This window comes from Crinia signifera, chromosome 1 (genome assembly GCF_055691185.1).
Source record: "Crinia signifera chromosome 1, ASM5569118v1, whole genome shotgun sequence".
In the NCBI taxonomy this organism is placed as follows: Eukaryota; Metazoa; Chordata; class Amphibia; order Anura; family Myobatrachidae; genus Crinia; species Crinia signifera.
In genome coordinates this window covers 139,127,011-139,154,302 of record NC_139217.1, presented here as the reverse complement: position 1 = coordinate 139,154,302, position 27,292 = coordinate 139,127,011, and the positions used below count along the sequence as shown (strand labels likewise).

The following is a 27,292-nucleotide window of genomic DNA, read 5'->3' as shown; positions in this document are numbered from 1 at the left end:
CAGAGGGTTAGATCGAATTGATTGAAGACACCTGTGCTCAAGCATGGATATCCTTGAAATCTGAACTGTAATGCAGGGCCGGCTCAACCCGCTCAGCAGAGGATGCAAAGCAGGGAGGCGCCGGGCAGGAGAGGCGCTGTCCCTGCTCTGCATCCCCTGCTGTGCTCTGTGGCTGCCGGCTGTTGCTGCGCCTGTCATACTGCAGGGCATGCAGCAGCGCCGGAGGCACAGAGCTCCCTCCAGGCTCCTAAACATCAGGTCAACAGTACGGATGGAAAGGGGCGGGGCTACATGGGGAGGGGGAGGGGCTACATGGGCGGATGGGGCGGGGCTATGAGGGAGCAAGACTGAAGACACAGGAGAGTCTGAGCTGCCAGGAGACTAAAGTGTGAGTGTACTATGTCGGCAACTGATGTGGGCATGTGTATAGGTAGAGCTACTAATGTCAACAACTGGTGTGGGCACGTGTATAGTCAGCGCTACTACTGTCGGCAACTGGCGTGGGCACGTGTATAGTCAGCGCTACTAATGTCGGCAACTGGTGTGGGCACATGTATAGTCAGCGCTACTAATGTCGACAACTGGTGTGAGCACGTGTGTAGACAGCGCTACTAATGTCGGCAACTGGTGTGGGCACGTGTATAGGCAGTAATAATACTATCGGCAACTGGTGTGGCACGTGTATTGTCAGCGCTACTACTGTCGGCAACTGATGTGGGCACGTGTATAGTCAGCGCTACTAATGTCGGCAACTGGTGTGAGCACATGTGTAGACAGCGCTACTAATGTCGGCAACTGGTGTGGGCACGTGTATTGTCAGCGCTACTACTGTCGGCAACTGGTGTGGGCACGTGTATAGTCAGCGCTACTAATGTCGGCAACTGGTGTGGGAACGTGTATAGTCAGCGCTACTAATGTCGGCAACTGGTGTGAGCATGTGTATAGGCAGCGATACTAATGTCGGCAACTGGCATGGGCATGTAGCGCTGACTGGTGTGGCATAGTCAGCGCTACTAATGTCGGCAACTGGTGTGGGCACGTTTATAGTCAGCGCTACTAATGTCGACAACTGGTGTGAGCATGTGTGTAGACAGCACTACTAATGTCAGCAACTGGTGTGGGCACGTGTATAGGCAGCGATAATACTGTTGGCAACTGGTGTGGGCGTTATGTATAGGCAGTGATACTACTGTCGGCAACTGGTGTGGGCGTTATGTATAGGCAGTGCTACTACTGTCGGCAACTGATGTGGGCATTATGTATAGGCAACGCTACTAATGTCGGCAACTGGTGTGGGCACATGTATAGGCAGCGCTACTAATGTCGGCAACTGATGTGTCCCTTTGTAAAGCTTTTGTGGGCGCAACTGTATAGGTTGCAAACCCCATAGCACCGGCCCTGCTGTAATGGAAAATGGTCAATTGTCTGATTTTCATTCCTTGGACTGTTGGAAATATAATATTTAGGTGTAAAATATTTAGGTAAAATATAATCTTTGTGTTTGGGCAAGTTTAAACTCTAAAGCAGAGTATAGTTATATTGGAGCAGGGTGTGCAGTGTGGCATCTGTGGACTCAGGGCCCCAAGTGCACTCACCCATTATAGATACATCAGTTCCTGGACAGGTTGTAGAAAGCACTAATTAGGCCCCATGTTCTGCTATAATAAAGCCCCATACACACTAGGTGATTTTCTAAAAGATATCGCTTATAAGGAACCTTCTGCATACCTCCCAACTTCTAGGGAGACAGAGGAGGGACAGAGAGATGCGCACCGTAGGCTTTCCAAATATTTTGGGGGTTGTGGCCTAATTAAAGAGGTCATGGTCTATACTCTTGGCTCCCCCACGAGGCCACGCCCCCGTTTTGACGCTATGGAGGCATGACCCAGAGGCTCTGTGAGACACTGCCGTCCGCGGGAGGGACGCGGGAATGTCCCCAAAAAACGAGACATTCCCACGGTAATCGGGACTGTTGGGCGGTATGCTTCTGTGGCATTCACACATGTGCATGAGTAAAAAGAAATCTGCCAATGTTGGTTTGAAATCATATCTGTCTCAGTGCTGGAGACTGAGGAATACTCTGATAATGCCCTGTAATATATGGCATATGGTTCATTTAGTATGACACGTGACTACTGTGTGACTCTGGCAGTGTATATACTCATGCACATACCACTTAACCCCACAAGCTAGTTAACAATCATATTGTTCTAAATGTTATTTTAGTCTAGACACCGTTATATAAATACACCTTCCTCACTGCAAATCATGTGCTAGGTTGTGGCAGAATTATTATAACTCATTTTCAGCCGCCAATTCACCGTGGTTAGATCTGGAATGTATATGTAACCTTAATTATCATGTGCCCAGTTTTCCAAACATTTTCCCACACATACAAACAGTATAAAAAATCATTTGGAACAAAATCTATTTTGTCATTTAATCCCTCCAGTGATGCAGAAACGTAGATTTCCCAGCAGGCTGTTTCCGCAATGGTGGGCAAGACACAGCGGTGTATGGTATTTATAAGGGTACAAGCCAGGAAGAAAGAGACCATGGATAAAGATTTGTACCTTTTAATTACCCCTTGCTGTGCCACACATTGCCGATGCATTTATTCATTAAGTTTTGCTTCAAATCCTGCAAGTGACTTTGGTGCTGCTGTTAGTACATTTATCAATTTTGGTTAAGAGAGAAAAAGGGAACATCACGAAAAAAACACCCTTTAGAAATAATATATATATATGATACCGAGTTGATTCCTGGGAACTCAACCCCCAGTTTTTTTAAGCAGCGCCTCTCAGATTAACAATCATATCCACCTTTATGTAATAGAATAGAAAAAATAGAATAGAATCAACTTTATTGGCCATGTATGCTTGCGCACACTAGGAATTTTTTGTGGATTACAGTGCAGCATCGGAGGGGATGAAAGGGGGGGGGGAGAGACATTACATACATTACATTAAGACATTACATGCATTCCATTTCTAGCTATGACTATTGTGGTTAGGTCGCCAAATAGGGCCACGTTGTTTGGCTGTTGATATTGGGATTGCATTCGCTTTGATTGTTCAGGTGATGGACGGCTAGCGGAAAGAAGCTTCTTGCTGATCTGGACCTTTTGGCGGGGACAGACCTGAACTGTCTTACGGATGGTAGGATCTTGAACAGGTTGTGACCGGGATGCAGCTTGTCTGTTGCGATCTTCTCAGTGCGTTTCCTTACCCTGGATGAGAACAGATCCCTTATCGGGGGGAGGTCGGTCCCTTTGATCCTTTTCGCATTCTTCGCTACCCTCTGCAGTTTTTGTTTGTCGTTCTTGCTTGCGCCACCGTACCAGATTGTGATCGAGGAACATAAGACAGACTCCACGATGGCGGTGTAGAATACGCACAGCAGCTCCTGTGGGATGTTGAATTTCCTGAGTTGCCTTAGGAAGAACAGGTGCTGTTGGGCCTTTTTGACGTTTGTGGTTACGTTTAATCCCCATTTTAGGTCGCTGGACATGGTTGTCCCTAGGAATTTGAAGGATTCAACCCACGACACCACTGCGTTTGCTATTGTTAGCAGGACCAGTGTTTGTTTCCTGTAGTCGACCACCATCTCAACTGTTTGGATGGGGTTTAGATCGAGGTTGTTGCTGCTGCACCACTGTGTCAGCTTCTCACGTAGGGTGCCTGTAAGCGGTCTTGTCACCATTCTTGATTAGGTCGATGATAGCACACATTTTAAAACACTGTCAAAGCTATGAGCTCCTGACTTGGGGCGGGATGTTCTAACATCCGCACCCCAGCTCCGCCCCCTTCGCTGCCCATTGCATACATAATTATTGCATATGCTCTAACATACAGTATGCGATAATTATGGCAAAGGACAGATCTTGCGTTAAGAGCTGTCCTTTGCGGTGAGTCAGCGAGTCCCATCAGGTCCCAGCGGCTCCCCCCCTCCCTCCCTTACCTGGCGCTGCTACTGCACCAGACTCTCCTCCTCCCTGCACCCGGAAGAGGATCATAGTGCAGGGAGGAGGAGGTCACAGGTCCGGGCAGCACAGCTCTGTGCTACCTGAACACAGGTGAGGGGGGTCGGTGCGGGGCGGCGGGGGTCGGTGCGGGGCGGCAGTGGGTCATGGTAGAACCCCAAAGGCTTCTATGGGGCATCGCCAGATTTTTCTGGCGATACCCCCGTCATGGTAACCCGGCGGGGGATGTTTAAAGCATCCCAAAATGTGGTAAAAACCCAGATAACAGGGTTTTTACAGCATTTTTAATTTAGAGAATCACCCCTTTGTAGAGTTATTTGCTTCTGTGTGAGAAGTGCCATCTACTTACAGTTTATTATGTTAGGTGTGAGTCTCTTTAAAAGACATTACAGCTGAGTAGATCTATGTAGTGTGCAGCCACACATACTATCTCCTGCAGCCAGAAGCACTATATAGATCTGATCAGCAGCAATGGTTTTATATTGTGAATTACCTTACTTTACATAGTTAGAATTCACATGCTTCTCACATAGGAGAAAATAGCTCCACAAGTAAGGTGGCTGACTACATTGCAATAGGTCATGGGTTCCATGCTATGACAGTGTTTTTAAAATGTGTGCATTAAATAATGATGTGATGAAGGACACAAGGGGAGGGTGAGTCAGCCAGGGAGGAGAAAGCGGTGACCAGGAGATGTTGGGGATCAAAGAGATTTGTGGTCACTGATCAGTACCTCCTCCTTTGAGACTCCTGCAGTGGAACATGTCACACTGTCCTAGTTATGGCCCCAGCAATCGGTTCACTCCTAACACATCACAGGGATGTGCTCTTTTCTGAGCGCCTGTCCCTGTGGGTGTTTTTACTTTTCAATACATTCATGCAACCCATAATTTCTTATTGCCAGAATTAGCAGCAATAATAACTTATAATTATCGGAGGTAGAACCTGGTAATTAAGAAGTATACCTCTTAGGGCGGGATGCTATATAGCAGAAATGCGGTAAAAACCCCGTTTTCGGGGTTTCTACCGCATTTCTATATGCTATATGGCGCCTCCGCAGTGTCAGCGCTGCGGAGGGAATCGCCAGCTAAAGCTGGCGAATCCCTGCAGAAGCCTATGGGCTTCTTACCGCAGCGCTGTTTGAGGGATCCGTCACGGATCCCTCCCAGCGTGACCTGCGGCCGGCGCCGGGGTCTGCGCATGCGCAGATGGACTCCCGGGTCACAGACCCGGAAGTCCAGTGCCGGCACCGCATCGCAAGGGACAGCTCTTACCGCAAGAGCTGTCCCTTGCATGAATAACGGCATATGTTATAGCATATGCCGTTATTAAAAATGCGATGTCCGGCGAAGGGGGGCCGCGGATGTTATAACATCCCGCCCTCTGTGCTGACAACACGAACTGTACTTACTAGTGAATGTGAAACTGACTGTGTGCTGCTTTTGCAAGGGCAAGACCATGGCAATGTGATTGCTGAACTGCGATTGTCTCCTTATCATTTGTCTAAGCATTGCAGTAAGACATTTGCTACGCATTACAGGCTGAGCACATTATTTTGTGTTTTGCATCATCCAATGAAATAACCCTTGAATATTAATAGCAATACCATTGTAATGTCTACACCAAGCCAGTTCTAAATTGGTTCCTGATTAAGAAAGCAACCTAAAATACCCCAGTCAGTCAGGGAGAGATTTACAGTACATCCAGGGTCTCAGTTATGTCACTACCACTACGCACTTGAAAAAAGGTTTATAGAAGACAAGGGCTGTTTTTAGCTACATGTAAAGAGTGCAATAGGTCACTGGGGTCTGTGAGGGTTCTGGGACATCCCCTTTCTGACCTATCACCAGCAGCTTGCCCCCTCTTGTGTTATTCTTAAGTTTACTTTATGCCTATGTCAAGCACACATGAATGCTGTGTGCAAATTAAACTGCACAGCATAAATACTCACATGGATATACATATAGAATCGAGTAAAACAAGGTTTTACACAAAAATATTGTTTCTACACATTTAAAAATAAATGACAAAGTTATTATTATAAAAATGACACTGCAATATGCTTCTAGTACATATTTCTGGCACATCTGCACATCCCTAAAGCTGGGTACAGTGCAGTACATACTATGAAATTCTCTCTTAAGATGTGATGTACAAAGCTGGTTAATGTGTAATATTCTCTATTTCATTCCCATCAAGCCAGAGCAGTTAGACCACGGCTTCCTCTCATGGCTATTAGACTGCACGTCATATCAGTCATATTGTTCCAACATCCGTTATAAAATGGCAGAGCTGTCCACAACATGGTCACACATTGAGGTGCTTAGTGTGATCAGATTTCTGTGTCTAAAGGGAACATCAGCAGCTGAAATTCATAGGAGAAAATTTACTAAGATCTAATGGGTACAAATGTACCCATACATACCCATTTGATCTAAAATACGTCTGAAAAATTAGCATTGGCTAATTCAGCTGATTTCATATATTTATATATGGCAAGCTCAGCTAAATTCTGGTGTACGAATGAGTACACCATAGATAGAACTCGGCCGTATATTGCCATGAGTTTTATGGTGGTGTACTCATTTACTAACATTCATATTGCTGAATTTGGCTACTTATTAAGTAGAAAATACGAATGGAAAATGTATTTACAAATAAACTATAGTTTTATTACATACTTTACACATCCATAATAACCTATCTTGATCCCATAGGTTTGGTCCCCTCTTCCAGTAGAAATTCTAAAAGGTACCGGTACTTGTTTCCTAGCACGTCGCCCCCGATTTTCAGACGTATGGCATCTTATGCATTGTATCGCATTGCATACCATATAACCGCGTGCGATGCGATTTAAGCCCCCTATACAATTTTATATTGTATAAGCACCTAATGGGTGCTTACAATGTTAAATGCACCCCCACGCCACCCCCACTATCAACGCCAACCCGAAGCGTGGCGAGAGCAGCGGTACGCGTCCTCCAACCTTTTCATACCCCCACTATCCACATCGGCGTGGAGTTGATTTTACATAGTGTGGCGAGCGCAGCGTATAAGGGGCACATTTAACATTGAAAACACCCATTAGGGTACTTATACAATTTTAAATCATATGGCATACAATGCGATGGTATACGATTTAAAAATGTATAACATCGGCTGCCATCGCGTAACATCGCATCGCATACCATTGTATGGCTTATGGTATACGATGCGATGGGTGCCGTGTTAGGAAACAAGTACGAAGGTACCTGTGAACAAAAATTATACTTATCATCCATCCGGCATTGATCACATCCTCTTCTGTCCCTGTAGGCTTCCAGGGTGATAGAAATCGTAAACATGGGCTTCCTTCTTCCCAATGCCAGGTCCCCCCATGATTCCTGTCACTGCACTTTTTACTCTGTATTTCTATAACCAGGACCAGCTCAAAGAGCCTGGGGCTGATTATGCCCATTTAAAAAAAATATTTATTTTTCCTTTTTTTTAACACAGAGAAGCATTGCATGGATCTGACTGATCCATGTAGTTTGTTTTTGGCTGCCAGGGAAAGTCGGCATCCAAATACGAATTATTTCACCATCGGAAAATATGAATCTTGAGAATATGGGATCTAAGTAAATTAGTAGTATTCTCAGTTCATATTTTCGGCATGATTACGTTCCATCCCGGTCGTAAACGGGATTGGCCATAAACGGTTAAATTTCCCCCATAGACCTGGATTACGGCAAACAAGAGTCATATTGCTGCACAGGATGCAGTCAGTTTACTGACAGTCAAAATACCAACAGCTATTGGCAGGCAGTCAAAATACCAACATGTTCAAAATGCCAACATTCATTATGCTGACACGGTCAAAATGTCGACATGGTTTTTTTGTGTTTTTTTTTTATTTGAAACTGAATTACTTACTTACTTCATGATCCAAGCGGGCATAGAATTAAATGATAAGTTATTATAAGCCGAGAGCAACAAGGCACCATGCCCGAAGCAAGTCGAGTGCAGAGAGCCATGCGAGTGGACACAGGACATTTATATGGTGTCCATGTCAACCTACGTCCACATAGACACCCTCAGCTTTTTGACTCTCTGTAATTTTAAATGTCGGCATTTGACCATTTCGACATAATAAATGTTGGTGTTTTGAACATGTCGGTATTTTGACTTTCTGCCAATGCTTGTGAGTATTTTGACCGTCTGTATTTAGAATGTGGGGAAATCATACTGAACCCTTGCTGCACAATAACTCCAGGCTAACAGCTCCGGTGAGTTTTTATGGCGCTACCATTGGGAATACAGGACCATGCTCCCTGCAGATCTGACCTGACACAGAGTCATTTTCATCTAGAACAAAAGTTCTCAAACTCGGTCTTTGTGATTCCACACAGGTCACATATTCAAGGTCACCTGTAGGTTTTTAAAATGTGACATTTTGTGAAACATAGTGTTCCTGCTGGGTAACCTGGAAAACGTGGACAGGGGGATTAGTATCAACCAGCATTAAATGCATATGCTGCACTTAATGCTGGTTAACTGGGGGGAATAAAAATTTTTTTAATGTTTGATCAGCGCACCTAACGTGCACTAGGCACATCCCACCCCTTCAATCCCCCAGCAATTAGCAGCCAGGGTGATGTATTAACAGCCAGCTAGGTGGTAAACAACCCTGGCCGCTTTGGTTTACCACCTAGGTGATCTCGCGATAATATCATGATAATATCGAGATCTCGCGATAATATCGAGATCTCGCGATAATATCGAGATCTTACGCATGCCAAGTGAGCGACCAGGGTTTTTTTTTTAAATGCACAGCGCTGACTGGGCCACCCATGAGGAAAGCCATGGAGACAGAACATAATAGCTCTCCTTATCGGCAAGCATACTAGCTCTCCTTAGTGGCAAGCAGGATCTTATTGGCTATAGCAAACCACATGACAGTTGGTGACAGTTGATAGCCAATAAAATCCTGCTTTGAAATCAGAGTAAATCAGAGCCTGCACATCTCTAGTATAAACAGGATTTATGGTGTAATTCAGACCTACTCGCTAGGCTGCATACAGTATATTCACTGCCCAGTGAGCAGGTAAATGCAAGCACGCCAAACGCATGCCCGTCTGCAGCCCGATCCCCACCCTACCAAGCGAGCAAATGTGTATGCTTACACATCCGCTTGTATGCGGCCACACGGAGGAAAAATCATTCGATGGTCGATCACCATCAAATGATTCTTCCTCCCTTTGCTGATAAAGGTAAGTCTGTACTGCACTTCTTATCCTGCACGGTGATGGCCGAAATGGGGGCGGGCACTGACATCAGGTGATGTCAGCCGCCCATTCCGACCAGGCATGGCATGCCTGCATTTGCAGGGGTATGCTTAGAGTTTCCATGGGGGCGCCCATGGTTTTTGTGGGCACGTGATGAAATGCTGGATGGACCCCAGCGACCATTCCCTGGCTGCCAATCATTCTGTGACCATCTCAGCAAATTTTAAAAACTCGCCGAAGGCATTTGCTCTGGTGACTTGAGCATGCGAATGAGCGACTATGTCAGTGTAGCGCAATGGCTACCTAGCGTAGTCAGTGTAGCGCCCCTGCAAGCTCTCCCCAGGGAGCAGCTTGTGCTGAGTGTGTCCCCGGGAATCCTCCTACCCCCCACACAGCCTCCGGCGCAGGCAGGGAAGCTTCCATCTCCCTGCCTGCCGCCGTTCCCCGCCTCCCTGCGGCATGTGAATTTATACCAAGTTTTGTGTACTTTAGTACTAAGAAAGGATCGGTGTGCGAATTTATACCAAGTTTTGTGTACTTATTCCCAATAAGCAGAATGGTTTACAGGAAATTATACCTGGTGTACTTATTGTCCATCGGTTTGGGATTAATTTGGCAAATGCCTCCATTTCCAAACCCCACTATCGATGCCAGCCTGAAGGGTGGCGAGCGCACACGTTTAGCATCCTCCCGACCTGATTTTATAAAGTGTGGCAAGTGCAGCTAGCCACCGAGCCCAAAGAGTGGTGAGCGCAGCGAGCCCCGCGAGATGACACTGGTTATTTTATATGTATTTCGTGTCCCCTCGCAGGGCTCGCCATGATTCAGGCTCGGTGGCTCGCTGCGCTCGCCACAAATTTTAAATTCAACTCCACGCCGACGTGGATAGTTGGGGTATGAACAGGTCGGGAGCATCCCCTCGCGGGGCTCACTGCACTCGCCATGCTTTGGGCTGGCGTGGATAGTGCGGGTGTTTCAGGAACACATTCACACCTGCCATATCATACATCTGAGACAGTAATGACGACATGTGTTAACTGAATTTTAGAAGAAGAGAAAAGCAACTTAACAAAGTACAATAATATCTAATTATCAAGACTAAAGAAAATAATTTAAGTTATTCTTCTGATTCTGCATTACGCGGGAACACTACACCGAATCTGACAGGGACGCTGACTACACTGGCCGCGGTAACACTATGCAGAATCTGACAGATACGCTAATTACGCTGGTCAAGGGGAACACTACGCTGATTCTGACAGGGATGCTACGCTAACTACGTAACGGGTGCTGTGATTTTACACAAGTGCCTAAAACTCAAAATGCATCTTCTTATGCTGGGCACACTACACACCAGCACGATGCAGCTCGCAAGCGAGTCCTTACAGGAACGTATGACCCACTTACGAGCGGATGGAGCCTACGACCCGCCGATGACCCGTTCAGAAAATGCACCTGATGTGATCGCGACCCGCATCACATCAGGTGATCGCGACCCGCACCCACTTTAATGGTCGTTTCTCAGATCCTACCAGTCACAGGTAGGATCTCAGAAAAGACCTAATGATGCGGGCCGTGCATCAGATCGGGATCGCATCAGAATGGCAGCGAAATGGCCGAAAACATGGTCAATTTACATCAAATCGGTCGAGATTGTATCTAAATTGGCTCATTTTGGGCCAAATCGTCCTGGTGTGTACCCCACATTACACATTTTCCCGCTAAATTCCTTTCCAGGGACTTTGTATGTGATGCACTGCACATGTCCATGACCTGAATATGACTATAAATGCATGAACCACAGCAACCACAACGAACCAATTGATCGATCGATATATCAATCTACGTGAATAACTGAATTATAGTAATTGCTACAGATGGAGCCAGACACATCTGTGCTCCTGATGCACCGCAGCATCCCATCTCAGTGCACCGATCGTGAAAATGGGATGCACATGCAGGTGCATACCATTGCGAATGGGCACTCCATTCTCATCGAACAGTGCGCCGGGAGCACAGATAAGCCTTATCTATAAAGGTTTGCACCTTTGAACTAAATTAGTAAATTATGATCTAAATGTATGGATAATTGAGATGTGTAAAATGTGTGCATACAGGACAGCGGTTCACTAATGCACGACATACATTACACAGCTACTGTAGTATTCACCGCAGACACTGAACGTGTCCTAGAACAATATTTACTTATCACCAGAAGGGGGAGCTGTTTACGCACCTAAGGCGCTTACAGTTTTAGCATCCACGCTTCAGTAACAATGCTATGCCACTTCACACGTAAAAAAAAAAACCTGTATTATGTACCTGGTATTATCCTGCATTTTCATCATTATAACACATTTTCTGGGACAAGTTGTATACATACCAGTGAGACCTGCTTGAAATATTAGCATAATGTTTACTTAAAAAGTCATATACAGGAGTGGATGCATGGCACTAATTATTTTCTTTTTTTTTTTAACTCTGTATTTCAATTAAGATTAGCACTTATCTGTAATAGATACTTTGAATTGTTTATTTGAGCAATGATTATAGAGCTTATAGAACATTGTTGTATTTTATTTGTCATTATATTGTACAAATATTTTACTTGTAGTTGTAATGTGACACAATTTACTTATACAGGTTATGATCACATATAGGAGCTCTAGCGTGTGGCACAGCACTATCATTATATTATTAACAGTTTCTTATACAGCGCACACATATTCCGCAGCACTTTTACAGAGTTTATTTGAACATTCACATCAGTCCCTGCCCCAGTGGAGCTTACAATCTATATTCCCTACTGCATGTACACGCACACACAGACATTCTAGGGTCCATTTTTTGTTTGAAGCCAATTCACCTACCAGTATATTTTTGGAGTGTGGGAGGAAACCGGAGTACCCGGAGGAAACCCATGCAAGCACGGGGAGAATATACAAACTCTGCACAGTTAGGGCCATGGTGGGAATGAAACCCATGACCTCAGTGCTGTCAGGCAGTAATGCTAACCATCACACTGTCTGTGCTGCCCCATATATGTGCATAGGGATAATGCAAGCTCTGATTGGCTCACCAGCCAGTGCTGCATTTTAATTGGCCGCCAGTATCCTGAGTTGAAGAAGCCTACGTTCTGGGACCTCCTGGCTGCAGCTCAGCGGAAGAGGAGATGGGGAGCAGGAGCTGGGTTACGATAAATCAAGTGAGGAGGGGGTGGGGGGGTGTTGGACTGGAAATGAGTCCCGGCCCCAAAAATCCTGATGGCAGCCCTGCTATCATGTATATGTGAATTTGGATAATACTGCATGTTATCACATATAGGAGCTCTAGTATGTGGCACAGCACTATAATGCATATGCGCATAGGGATAATACGGCTTGTTATCACATATAGGAGCCAGGCACTATAATGCCTTCATAGGAATATTGCTAGCTACCAAATATGCAGTACTGTATATACCTGGCATTATACAAGTGTTCATAGGGATTCCCCATGTAATTACATAACATGTGGCACAGCATTTAATCCACATGTGCACAGGAAAGCTGCTTACTATAGTGGTCACATCCTATGTTAGACCTGGTTTATGTTCTGGTCATTATTGGTGTCAATGCTGACAATGATGCCTGGATGTGCTGTTCTCTGGTAGTACAGTACCATCCAGTACACACATAGGTGCGCCGGCATGTGGCACAGGGGTAGCACTAGAGTGTTGTGGTACTCGCTGGTGCCCCTTACAGATACATCCTCCTCCTCAGCAGTGTGATGCCGCTGGCATGGGGCAGTGCAGTGTGGGATGCTGGCAGCCGGGGCTCCCATAGCTATAGCTGAGATCAGTGCAGTCCCAGCCACGATCCGCTCCGTCCCAGTGTTACTGCTGCCTGCCAGCGGGTGCCATCTCGCTGCATGCGGGAAGAGAGCCTCCGGCCACCGCTCCCCCTCACCCCGGCGAGTTGTCTCCCTTGTCGCAACAACGCCGGCCAAACCCCGGGGAGCTGGGGGAGCCCGAGCAGCGCAGGACGAGGCAGTGAGGGGGGCTGCAGCCCAGTAGCCGCTGCCCAATCCGGGGGCCGGGGGGAGGCGCTGGCAGTGACAGGCGTGTGGCTGGGCGGTGCGGGGAGGGGAGAGGGGGCGATGGGGCTGAATCCTGCCTGATGATGAGGGATCAATGAGCAGAAGAAAGTTTTGTTGTTGCAGTGAGAGAGGCAGCAGCAGCGGCAGCGGCGCCCGATCCCCCGGCACTAGTGCTCCAGGGTACCAGAGGGAGAGAGAGAGCAGCAGGGGATGCAGAGACTTTACCACTGGCCCATGTGCGCTGCTCTGATGCCCGGCTGCCGCTGCTAACCCTTCCGATCACACCGCCGGCAGCGGAGCACAGGCTGCAGGACAGCAAGGGACTGGCATGGTGAGGAAGAAGAAATACCCACAGGCTGCACCTTTCCGGGCTCCGATGAGTAGCTGGCTGGCAGGCGGGCTGTATGCGGGCTGTGCGGGGAACAGCTGAAGGACTTGGGAGATACTGTAATTCACCGCTGCGTCTGGACCAGGCTCCTCTCAGTGATGCGATCGCCAGCTGAGGCTCCTCTGACTACACGCTGCGACAAAGGTGCGTGCCGTCTGCACTAGTGCAGCAACTTCGCAGCAAGTTTGGGATGTTCCATCTGTCTGACTGAGCTGCAGTGCGGGATGCGACGCTGTTCTGCTCCTGGATGTACAATTCCTGATCACACGCTTCTTCCACACTAAAGTGCTCGCAAGGGGGAATCCTGCTCAGTGGTTGCTGATATACATCATCTCTCTGACCCCCGGGAGTTGCGGTGGATGGTTTTACATTTCTGATATTCTGCACGGAACCTTGCATGCCCAAAATGAGCCCGCTGTGTGGCATGATACATTACCTGCATAGACTTTCACTGATGCCTTTGTTAGTGTCCTTGTTGGTGTCAGTGCCTACAGCACTGACCAGCTCCCAACCCCGTCAGATGTTTCAAGTTCTGGAGGAACAACCACCAGGGACCTATGTAGGTACCATCAGCACCAAACCAGGGTTCACCTACCGACTTAGTGAATCACATGCCCTCTTTAGCATTAACTCTACTTCTGGCTCCATACACACCACCTCAATCATAGACAGGGAGAGTCTTGCCAGTGATGTTATCAACTTGGTGGTTCTGTCCAGTCAACCAACGTACCCAACAGAAGTTCGTATTACTGTCTTGGACATCAATGACAACTCACCTGTGTTTCCTGACCCTTCCATTGTGGTGTCTTTTAAAGAGGACACACAAGGAGGAAGACAGGTCATATTAGACACTGCTACAGATTCTGATGCTGGCACTAATGGGGTAGATCATCGCTCCTACCGCATTGTTTCAGGAAACCAGGATGGGCGCTTTAAACTGGGCATTACAGTCAACCCAAGTGGGGATGGTGCTTTCCTGCATCTGATGTCACAAGGTCCTTTAGATAGGGAAACTGTTCCATGTTATTATCTGCTGGTGGAAGTGGAAGACAAAGGAATGCCCAAAAAAGTAGGACACTTGCAAGTGAATGTAACCGTGCAGGATATTAATGACAACCCACCTGTTTTTATCAGCTCTCAGTACCAGGCCAGAGTTGAAGAAGATGCTCCTGTAGGTTCAAGTGTTCTTAAAGTAGAGGCTAAAGACAGGGATGATGCGGATAATGCTGCAATCATGTACCAATTGGCAGAAGGCACCCCTTTTCAAATTGACCCAGAAAGTGGCCTTGTCACCATTAGGGAGCCACTGGATTATGAAAGTCGCCGACAATATACACTCAGTATTGAGGCCAAAGACCTGGGCACTCCACCACTTACTGGCCGCGCAGAAGCAGTTGTCCGTCTGATCGATGTTAATGACAATGACCCTGTTGTAAAATTCCGTTATTTTCCTGCCACCTCTCGTTATGCATCAGTGGATGAGAATGCACAGGTTGGAACAGTGGTGGCATTACTTACTGTCACTGACTCAGACTCTCCCGCTGCAAATGGGAATGTTACAGTGGCTATTTTGGGAGGCAATGAGCAGCGCCACTTTGAAGTACAAACTTCCAAAGTACCCAACCTGAGCCTAATCAAAGTAGCAAGTGCACTGGACCGAGAGCGCATACCTTCCTACAATTTGACTGTTAGTGTGTCAGATCAGGGTCACCCTAGGCCAAGATCATCAGTGGCTAGCCTCGTGATTTATGTCAATGATATCAATGATCACCCTCCAGTCTTCCAGGAACCACAGAGTAAAGTGGAGATCAGTGAGGACTTGCCACCTGGCTCATACATCTGTGGTGTTTCAGCTACAGATGGTGACACAGGACTAAATGCCAATCTACGATACTCTATTGTATCCGGAAATGAGTTGGGATGGTTCTCCATTAGTGAGCACAGTGGCTTGGTGACAAGTACCTCCACATTAGACCGTGAAACTGCCTCTCAATTGCTTCTTAATATCAGTGCAAGGGATCAGGGGCCTCAGCCCAAAACTAGCTACGCTTCTCTTCTCGTTAATCTTTTGGATGTAAATGATCAAAGGCCTACTTTCACTGGCTCACCAGCTGGTGATCAACATTGGGTGTCCATACCAGAAAATTCCCTTATTGGCACGGAACTTATCACATTGAAGGCTACAGATGGTGACCTTGGGAACAATGGCACCATCCGTTTTTATTTTGATTCTGATAACCAAAGCCCATGTCAAAGTTCTTTCCGCCTCGACCCATTGTCTGGCCAACTTAGTACTAGGACTGAGATGGACAGGGAACAGCAAGAAAAGTGCAACTTAGTGGTTCTTGCTACTGACCTTGGAACCCCACCACTCTCTTCCTTAGCTAAAATCACTGTGACTCTATTGGATGTAAATGACAACAGTCCAGTGTTTTATCCTGTGCAATACTTTGCCAACATTCAGGAAAATGAACCACCTGCAAGTTTTGTTGTGTCTGTGACAGCTGCTGACCCTGACCTGGGCACAAATGGTACCATTAAATATTCTATCAGGGTCGGCGACACTTCCAAATTTCAGATCAATGCCGACACAGGAGCCATTTCTACAAAAGCTGCCTTAGACAGGGAAGAAAAAACAGCTTACCAATTGAAAGTCATGGCCACCGATGGTGGAGGCTTACAATCTCACAACCATGCTATTGTCACCATTACTGTGTTGGATACCCAAGATAATCCACCATCATTTACCCAGGACACATACAGTTTTGTTATGTTTGAGAATGTGCCATTAGGTTATAATGTTGGGGCAGTGACTGCAACCACCATGGATTTGAATACCAATATCACTTACCTGATCACCACAGGGGACCAAAAAGGGGTATTTGCTATCAATAAAGCCACAGGTCTGATCATGACAGCAGGTGTGATAGATAGAGAGGAACAAGGATCTTACCAATTGAAAGTCATTGCTAGTGGTGGGGCGGTCACCGGGGAAGCAATTATTAATATTACTGTCAAAGACTTAAATGACAATTCTCCCCGCTTCCTACATGCAGTAGAAAGCGTAAATGTGGTGGAAAATTGGAAAGAAGGTCATGTTATATTTCATGCTAAGGCTGTTGACCTCGATGAAGGTGTAAATGGCAGGATTGCTTATATCGTAAAACAGAACCCTTTAGGCCTATTTCAAGTGGATGAAGTAAGTGGTGCTGTGAGTCTAACAGGAGCACTAGATGTCAATGCTGGCTCATACCAAGTAGAAATTCTAGCATCAGACATGGGTGTTCCACAGCTCTCATCCAGCTTTATATTAACTGTTTCCGTGCATGATGTGAATGATAACCCTCCAGTGTTTGATCAGCTGTCCTATGAAGTGACTCTCTTAGAGTCCGAACCGGTTAACTCCAGGTTTTTTAAAGTGCATGCTTCTGACAAAGATTCTGGGGCTAATGGGGAAATCTCATATCGTATTACAGATGGAAATCTGGGGGAGGCATTTGGTATATTCCCAGATGGACAGCTATATGTAAAGAGTGAACTAGACAGAGAGGTTAAGGATATATATGTTTTACTTGTTACTGCTTCAGACAGAGCTGTGGAGCAGCTAAGTGCCACTGTCAATGTTACGATAATACTGGAGGATGTCAATGACAATAGGCCATTGTTTAACAGCACTAATTATGTCTTCTATTTTGAAGAGGAACAAAAAGGAGGGTCGTTTGTTGGTAAAGTTTTTGCCGTAGATAAGGACTTTGGTTGTAATGGTGATATTGTGTATGCATTTGAAACTATGCAACCTGATTTTGAATTAAACCCGGTTACTGGGAACATTATCAGCACTCAAAAATTTGACAGAGAGGGTCTTATGAGGCAAAGAGGAGCAGCCACATTTACACTCAAAGTTGTCTCAACTGATTTAGGTTTACCAAAACCACTAAAAGATCAAGCCACGGTCCAGATTTATATAAGAGACATAAATGATAACTCTCCCAAGTTCTCCAAAGATCTGTACCAGGCCAGTATATCAGAGTCAGCAGCAAACATGACTCAGGTGTTACGGGTCTCTTCTTCTGATGGGGATGAGGGAAGCAATGGGCTGATGAGCTATTCTGTCATTAAAGGGAATGAGGAAAAACGCTTTTCCATAGATAATGTTACAGGGCAAGTAACGCTGGTGGGGAAGTTGGACCATGAAGCTACAGCCTTTTATTCTCTCATCATCCAAGCTGTAGATTCTGGGAAAGTGCCCTTAAGTTCTACATGCTCATTAAGCATTGAAGTACTGGATGAAAATGATAACACCCCATCTTTCCCTAGGGCAGCTCTCTTTGTGGATGTATTAGAGAATATGAGGGTTGGGGAACTGGTGTCCTCCGTTGCTGCCACAGACTCTGACACAGGTGATAATGCTGATATCCATTATAGTATTACAGGGACTAATAACCACGGCACCTTTAGCATTAGTCCCAACACTGGGAGCATCTTCCTGGCTAAAAAGCTGGACTTTGAGACCCAAGCACTGTACAAACTAAACATCACAGCAAAAGATAATGGCAGACCCCCTCGTTCATCTACCATGTCAGTCATAATACAAGTGAGGGATTTCAATGATAACCCACCCAGCTTCCCAGCAGGAGATATATTTAAATCAATAACAGAGAATGTGCCTCTTGGTACCTCCATTCTCTCCGTGACCGCCACTGACCCGGATGCAGACATTAATGGACAGCTCAGTTATGCTATTATCCAACAGAAGCCAAGGGGCAGTCACTTTTTAATTGATGAGGTGCGAGGCACAATCTACACTAATGCAGAGATTGACAGAGAGTTTGCCAACCTTTTTGAACTGACTGTCAGGGCCAGTGACCAGGCTGTGCCCCTAGAGACTAGGAAATATGCCCTGAAGAATGTCACTATACTCGTTGGTGATCTTAATGACAATGTTCCAACATTTATGTCACAGAATGCTTTTGCTGCAGATCCCACCCTTGTGATCGGATCTGTGCTCACTACAGTGGCAGCTCTTGATCCAGATGAAGGTCCCAATGGAGAAATCGAATATGAAATCATTAATGGAGACACTGAGACATTTATTGTGGATCGTTACAGTGGTGACTTAAGGGTGGCCTCTGCCATGGTGCCCTCTCATCTTTTATACAAACTTATAGTGGCTGCCACTGATTTAGGGCCGGAGAGAAAGAGAACTACAACTGAGTTGACGATTATTCTTCAGGGAACGGATGGCCCTGTTTTTACCCAGCCAAAGTATATAACTATTTTAAAAGAGGGTGAGCCTGTTGGAACTAATGTTATATCTATTGAGGCATCCAGTGGCCGGGGCTCAGAAACTACGGTGGAATACTTCATTGTTTCTGTGAAATGTGAAGGAAAAACTGTTGGACGTTTGTTCACCATTGGGCGTAATACAGGTGTCATCCAGACTGCTGCAGTTTTGGACCGGGAGCATGGAGCACGCCTCTACCTGATAGATGTCTATGCCATTGAGAGAGAGTCCAGTTTTCCCAGAACCCAGAAAGCAGAGGTAAGATCTTTTACCTGTATGTAACCTGCAATGTGTAACATTATGTACGATTGGCTACACATGTTGTGCAGCCTGGCACAGGCATCTGCTGATTGGTTATGTACTTTATGAGCAGCTACAGTACACAATGTAGGAATGCTTGTCATTGGCTATGGGTGCTTTGTTGCAATATACCTACAAGAATATAATTAACACCTGAAGAGGTCTTGATTACACAAATTAATATGTTCTCTTTGCCTTAGAACAGTGTCAAACTCATGGTACTCCAGCTGTTGTGGAACTACACGTCCCAGCATGCCCTGCCACAGTTTTAGCAATCCATTATATAAAATCTGTGGCAGGGCATGCTGGGACGTGTAGTTCCACAACAGCTGGAGGGCCATGAGTTTGACACCACTGCTTTAGAACTTTTTTAATTCTTTGTTTGCTATGCCCATATATGTATGTGAATCCATTGTTTTCTTAGAGATGGCATGTGGTACAGGTAAGCGCTAATATAAATGTGTGCTGGAAAGCTCCCAGGAGAACACAATCTGCTTCTACTGTATCTCTGACAGGTTGATTAATATTGTGCTATTACACCCCCAGGATGATAATATAAAACACACTCATTAGCTGATATGTTATACAGTATGTGATCCTTTAATACTAACCGCACTGCTGTATATAATTGCTGCGGTGCAATGGGAATAATACCAGTAGACAATTTTGTCATCAGAATACAGTTACACAATAAATGTTATGAATCTATGGATGTAGATAGTGGGTTTGTTCTGTATCATGCAAGAACCACCGTCTGCCTGTAAATACACAAAAGGACTGTAAGACAGACTCTGCTGACAATATAATGGATAGTGCAATGCTTTCTGAATTCACACTTTCCTACTGTTACTACATATATACGTGGCCCTGGGACTTATGTACTAAACCTTGGAGAGAGTTGAAGTGTAGAGAGATAAAGCCAATACCAGCCAATCAGCTCCTGGTTACCATGTTACAGTGACAAATGACAGGAGCTGGTTGGTACTTAACTCTCTCCACTTTATCACTCTCCAAGGTTTATTACATATGTCCCTTAAGCCTCTTCTATCTTTCATTATCCTTTGCCAGATATATCTACAGTGCAGAACTGATTGGTTAATATTCCCCCAGGCATCTCCCCCTTCAGCTGTAGCATGAAGACGCAACCCATCCACTTTAACCTCACAAGAGGCAGGAGGCTGGTCTTGCCTTTGTGTTCTCTTAACAAATTAGGAGAATCAGATACATATAAATTACAGATGGATGTTGTAGGCCTGTGGGTTTCACCATGCAGATATATAGCATGTGTAAGTCATATGTATGGTGGCCAATATGCTAATCCTGTAAAGGGGGGGGGGGGGGCTGCACAATATAAAAAAAAAAGCTGGCACCTACGGTTTCATTCTCTGCCTTGCAATTAGTCTGCAATCTGTTACATTATGAGACCAGCAATCTTCCTTGCACTGACTAAAGCTCTGGAAAGTTGTGTGGCCTTAAACAAAACAAGAGATTAGGTTCTCTATACTTAATGAAAACATTAAGGAAGTGCTGGAGTTCTGTCGCTGACATGCTTTAGGTATGCAGGCTCTCACTGCAGAGGTTTGCAGTACAGAGAGGGCTCTGACGAAGCGGCTCAGGTTTCCAGCCAGTGTTAGGCGCTTTTGGTCGCAGTAGCCTGAAAAACGTTCTTTTGCTCACAGAGTCTTTCTAAAAATCAAGTTAAGGCTTTTACTGGTTACCTTACCTCAAATGAAAAACAAATGTTTTCCTATTCAAGCGTTTAAGGATCTTCACTTAGGGGCTAGAGTTGATGTATGCACGGCTTCTTCCTTTACATTTGCTACGTTAATGTGCATTTTGTAGGGATTCCAATGGAATGTTATATTATTTTCAGAAATGTAGCTATTAATACTAACAACTGCATCCTATAGGACTATCATGTGGGGGTTCCGATTACACTTTTGATGTATTATAGATGAAGTTAAAAAACAAAGAATACGTTTTTGCCGGCTTGCAATAAATAGCATCTTGTGGCTTATTCAGGGTTGGGAGCAAAGCTAAAAAAAAAAGAGAGAGTGACTCCGCACCTGGACAAGCCATGTTGGAATGCAAGCGGTGCAAATGCTGTACATGTATTCTTTTTTCATGCAGGGTAAATACGTTATTTAAATTTCAGTTTGGGCAAATCTAAATCTCTCAAATTTTATGTATTATTGGCAACACAATGCACAAGTATACTGGGGTGATTTACTTCATAGATGCCCCCACCCCCCATCATCAATGCCTGCTTTCCGCTAATCAACTAGCGATTGGCTTGCAATTAAAAAAGACACTGGATTTATTGCAAAATGGCGTTGCGCATGCACACTACGATCCGTACACATGCGCGGTCAATAATCAGCCATTGATCTGGTCTTAGTAACCCCCAATATACAAGTGTCATATCATATTAATCAGCACAGTCTCTTTGTGTGTCCCAGTTACAAGGCAACTATTATAGATGGAGCCCCTCTCTTCCTTGGCCGGCGCTCACCAGAACGTCCCTGCTGGCGAGCGCTGGCGGAGAGGGATTCCGTCAGACTGAGACGCGCGTGCGTCTCACATGCACGCGCAGCCCAGTATCTCGGCGGCTGGGCGGTGGGACCCTGCCCATCTCTGCTTCAAGGAGATGGGCAGGGTTAGATGGGGGTGCGGGGAGGTCGGGGCAGGCGTTGGTGACCGGCGGCGAGGTGGCGGGGACCCGGGGGGAGCTCTGTAGGAATGGAGTGTGCAAGACTCTCGTGCGCACACGCCCCCTTCTGACGGCTTCATGTATGTTTGGTAATGTTGGTATGTTTGGTAGAAACAAAAAAACTCCCAACATTAGCAGAGTTGCACTGAATCTGGCGTCTCGCTCACACCAAGCATCTCACGCTGCATGGTGTATTGAGGCTAGATGTATAAGGATGCATCTAACAACACTTTCTAGCCTCTTATTCACACTCTGAACAACCCCCTGAATTGCTACTTATGGACATACAAGCACAGAAGCATTAAAGACTTACTGTGTAGAGAGGAACAGTATTTTAATTAATCATTAATTATATTGGTGCCATTGTAGTTCACCAGTTCTCCACAGCTTTTTTCTATGCTTAGGAAGTGTGGAGAGAGAAAAAGTTACAACCAATCAGCTCATAAGATTTGTCAATTAATAACACAAGGGACAACTCTGGAACTTCTGGGTTTGACTGAGACCCGGGGGTCGCATGGTGATGGCCCGTCTGTGGGGCATGCTGGGAGGTATCTGTGACGGATCCCTCACACAGCGCTGCGGAGAGAAGCCCATAGGCTTCTACAGGGTATCACCAGCTTTTGCTGGCGATATCCTCCACAGTGCTGACCCGGCGGAGGGTTTAGAGCATACAGAAATGCGGTAAAAACCCCTATAACAGGCTTTTTACCACATTTTCGTATTCGTGCATCCCGCCCTTTTTCTCCGCACACTGTATTTCTCTTCACCCCTTGGTACATAAGCCCAGTGATGGCGACAGTTGAGTGCAATCACAGTGTAAGGACTCCCGGGCTCATGGGTGCATGGAGGGACCTATCGCTCGTATCCGCCTTGAGAAAGGCAGTGTTTACAGCATTTGCACAGTCCCGGGAGAACTACGGTTCGCGGATCACACAGTAAGGCCACAAAAGCAAGGTACAAAACGCACCTTTATTTCATATTAACAGTACATGAAAACCATAACCACACCACTAACACTACCCAATACAGGTAGCCTACAATATACACAGCACACACTAACTATATCAGAACCACACAAAAGTGAACACCTCCCCTTCCCTTCCACAGTCAATAGTCACCTTGGGCAGTCTCTGAGCTGAGGCTGGTGTAGCCTTGGTGAGGGGGAAATGCAGAACCCCAGCGGAGGTACGGGCTCCACTGAGCCAGGGCCGATGCCCGCTGCCGGTCCTGTAGGTGATGAATCCCGGCCGCTTGGCCTGTGGGTGCCGTCAGGGTGCTGGCACGCTGGATGCAACCGCTGGCTGTGGTATGGGGTCCACTGCGCCAGGGCCGACTGCCCACTGCTGATGTTCTGGTGGGGTCTGGAGGGGACTCAGTTCCTCCCCTGGGATCCTGCCTCGCCGGGTCAGGGATCCTGGATGGATGCAGAAAGTTGAACCCAGAGCTGTTGTTTCAGCCCATTTTATCCTCGAGTTCTGCGACCGGATTGGTTGTTGCTTGAAGCCTGAGATGTAAATGCCCCTGAGTCCTGTGTAGGGATTGGCTGCTGCTGTAGCCCTGCCAACTTGCTGTTCTCTGGGACTCTCTGGCCCCCTGCTGGTCTGGTGCCGGCCAGTCTATAACAAGTCCCCGGGGAGAACAAAAGGCCAGGAACCATTGCTGATAAGGGGGCGGCCCAGGTGTGAAGTCAAAACAGACCCTGTTGTTGGTTGTGAAGTCTCAGCCTATTCAGCTTGCTGATGCTTCCTGTGAGGGGGATGAGATAGGGGGGTGTCGGCTGTCCGCATTTAGACAACAAGATATTACACACATGCAATAAACCATACATTACTGTGATAGACACATATCAGGCTCAGGAGTATATGCCCTGATGGGCGCAATACTTATAAACACGCGGTACTATTTCCCATCGCAGGCAGACATCTGGTATGTAATAAAGTCCTGTCCTAGTACTATAGAACACACAGTCCTGTGGAAGGCTCTATTAGTGTGAGAGGCACGGCTCCCATGAGATGGCAGGCAGGGAATTGTATTGGAAAAATGTTGTTAATTCAGGTAAGAGAGTGTCTGGGTCTCTGGGCTATATTTAGGAATCTTGGGGTGCCTACCCCCTCATGATCCAGGTGGGGGTGCCCAGAGGGGGGATCATGACATACCTCCCCCTTCCTAAATCCGGTCCGAGGGGCTGGCTCCCAGATCGGAGCCAGTCAGGATGACCGGGCCCAGTGATCTCCTGGAGGCGTGATTCCGCTCCTCCTGCTCTGGATGAGGGGGGTCCGAGGTCAGCAGTTCACCATGTGTAACCCGCATTCCAGTACCCCAGTTACAGGGTTTGCCCCTGTCATGTGGAAATCTTTCCTTCTCTCCTGCCTGTTTGGTTGGCCCTCCTCCCTCCGCCTCTGGCGCAACTGGGAGGGGCCCGATCGGTGTACACAGGCTACAATCCGGGAACCTGGCTGCGGATTCTGCTCTTAACAACAGCGCCGACGTTGGCTGCAGGGGAGCAGTGGGTAACAACGATGCTTCTCCCAAAACATCAGAAGCCTTCACCGTCACCCCACTTGGGCCTGAAACCTCCCCCAGCCCCTGAAGCTGCTGGGCCTCCCCTGGGCAACCTTCCATCCATGTCTGTTTATCCACCTTGCAGGGCCTCAGCACACTCTGCCCCCACCTGCCCTCAGCAGTAGGCAGTGGCCTAGGGAATTCTCCTTCACACCATGGCTGCAGAAGAGCAGGGGGTATCCGCAATCCTTCCCCGGCTCTTCCCTCCACAGCCCCCACAAACACCTCCCCCAGTTCTAGATGGTCCTCTGGACCCTTACGTGATGCTTGAAGGGCCTTGCTGGTGGGATCCTTCTCCCCCACCTCCCAGGGCCTGAGCACACCCAGCCCCCACCTGCCCTCAGCAGCAGGCAGCGGTCCTGAGGATTCTCCTTCACACAATGGCTGCAGAGAAGCAGGGGGTATCCGCAAGTCTCCCCCTGATTTACCCACAATCCCCCCCCTTGGGTCGAACACCTCCCCCAGCCCTTTGAACAATAACTGCTGGGCCTCCCCTGGGCAAACTTCTATCTTCCCCAGGGTGCACTGCTTCCCCAGCCTGGCTATGAGAGGGACTGGTGGGGTGGCATTGTACGGCAGCACTGCTGGCATCTCCCTCACAGCCCCAGGTGCAAACTCACATTCTCTTGCTCGTGCCATGCTGGGTGGTGAGGTGTCTTCCTCTGAGGCGCAGGGGGGTGATGAGCTATGCCTCTGACCATCCCCTCCATGTTTTCTTGCTTGGCTGCCTGTCTGCTGCAGCGGCTCCCCGGGCATATAATTACAGTCAGTCACTCTTGCAGGGGACTCACAGTAGCGCTGCACCCCAGCCTCTACTCCCTGCTCTGGCACCCCGGTCACATACCTGCCTTTTGACTTCAGATCCTCCTGGCTCTGATGGCTAAGTGGGAACAGTCCTGGACAATCCTCCTGGGGTGGTAGAGGGGCAGAGCACACACCAGACACATTTCCTTCCATCCCCCCCTGCTGAATATGCTGGGGCTCCTGGGGCAAGATGCCCTCATTCGCTGGGCCGCTGGTGGTCATGTAGGGGAGAAGTACTGACCCCTCTGCTGGGGCACAATCATTGTAGACCCCCTGGCCACTAGTTTCAAAGTCTCCATCTCCCACGTCTGCAAAAGGGAAGATGTACTGCCATTCTTCCTGGGGTGCCATTTTTGGGTGCACCCCCATCCTTTGGCTAGCTGCTTGGAGCAGTGGCTGGCCACTGCTTTGTACCTCCTGTGGCGAGGACTCAGCCATCACAGTCCCAGCCTCCGAGATCTGCTCTGCTCTGGGGCTAGTCTCTGGGGCAGCCCCTGCACTGTATACTGGCACTGCTCCATCTATCCCGGGCTCCGTGTGCACCAGTCCATCATCCCCATGTGGGGCCACAGTGCCCAGCTCCGCCACACTACTTGGCACAATGCAGGGGGAATAAATATCCCCTCCCCGATATCCATCTGCCACAATCACAGTCCATGATGTTAGGGCTCCTTTAGAGTCCGGGGTCCCTGCTGCGATATCACAGGGGCACTCCACAGCTAGTTCCTCATTTCCCAACTCACTGAATGGGAACAGTTCTGTGATTTCTCCCTGTGTCAGTGGGGGATCTAGTTCTGTGGCTCTCTGAGGATGCATAAGCTGCAGCAGCCGACGTTCCTCTGCCTCCACCCTCTGACACTGGTCCAGCCACTCTGGAGAATTCAGCTGTCCCTGTGCCAGGGCGACCCTCTCTGCATTATCATAACAGTGCAGGAGACACTGCAACTGCTCCTGGACACTTCTCAGTTCTCCTGGACACAGGACATAGTTCCTATACACGCTGAATGCATGTAGCGGGTCCTCTTGCTGCTCGTACACCCATCGGATAAGAGCGCAGTGTGAGCGGCCTTCAGGGGGTGTGCTGCATCGTAGCCTCCATTCGTCAGTTAGGTCCTCCAGACTCATTCTCGCTAAAGGAGCTCCAGATTCTGCAGGCCACAGTTCCTCTGCCTCCCCCCCTGGGATCTCGGTAGTGGACCCCTCGGTCATCCACCCCGGTGGCACCATCAACTCCTCCTCCCTTTGAGTTCTCTTTGCGGGCTCCTTCCCAGGACCCACATTACCCGGTGCTGGCACGCTGGCCTCAGCGATCCGGCTTCTATGCATTAGCTGATGCGTGGCGTTACTTACTTCTGTGACAAAAGCCTTCCACGCCACCGTATGCAGCAGGTTTCCTGCAGCAGCCTCAGATACATACTGCTTAAATTCATCGGTCAGGTAAGCTGCTTTCTCCTCTGTAGTAGCACCTGTCCATACATTAATCCACCGATATGCTGCTTCCCAATCCTCCCAGAGGGGCTGCATCAGCGTGGATGGGCTTCTCCAGTCCCATTCCTCAGCCAGAAGACTCCATGACGATTCCTCATCTATGAGCCTCACTGCTCTGGGTGACTGTGGGCACCTCTTGCCTCTCTTTGGACGTCTCTGTCCTTTTCCTGGAGCCATTCTCCACACGGGCTGCACTCGTAGAGCTTGGTCAGCGTCACTTGCTGGACCCCCTTATGTCAGCTTCCGTTTCTGGGCCACGGCACACTCCGCCGTTCCCTCGCTTGCAGGGATTGTCCCCTGGACAAGCCGGCACTTAAGCGGAATTCTTCCCTCGCTTAATGCCCTCACAAATTATCCTTTTTCTCCTCCCCGGCATCCCTGCTAGGGTTACAAGAGCTCACCTCTGTGTGGTTCTATACTACTGGTTATGGGC

General features: G+C 47.5%; 1 protein-coding gene across 1 annotated transcript in view; it reads left to right on the top strand.

Annotated features, from left to right (window-relative positions):
- Positions 1-13,397: 13,397 nt before the first annotated feature.
- The window catches only part of FAT4 (FAT atypical cadherin 4), a 228,565-nt gene continuing 214,670 nt past the window's right edge, over positions 13,398-27,292 (top strand). Inside the window, exon 1 of the mRNA XM_083174229.1 lies at positions 13,398-19,253. Coding sequence (XP_083030355.1) covers positions 14,109-19,253 — 5,145 coding nt within the window. The 5' untranslated portion in view covers positions 13,398-14,108. The remainder of the gene's footprint in view (positions 19,254-27,292) is intronic.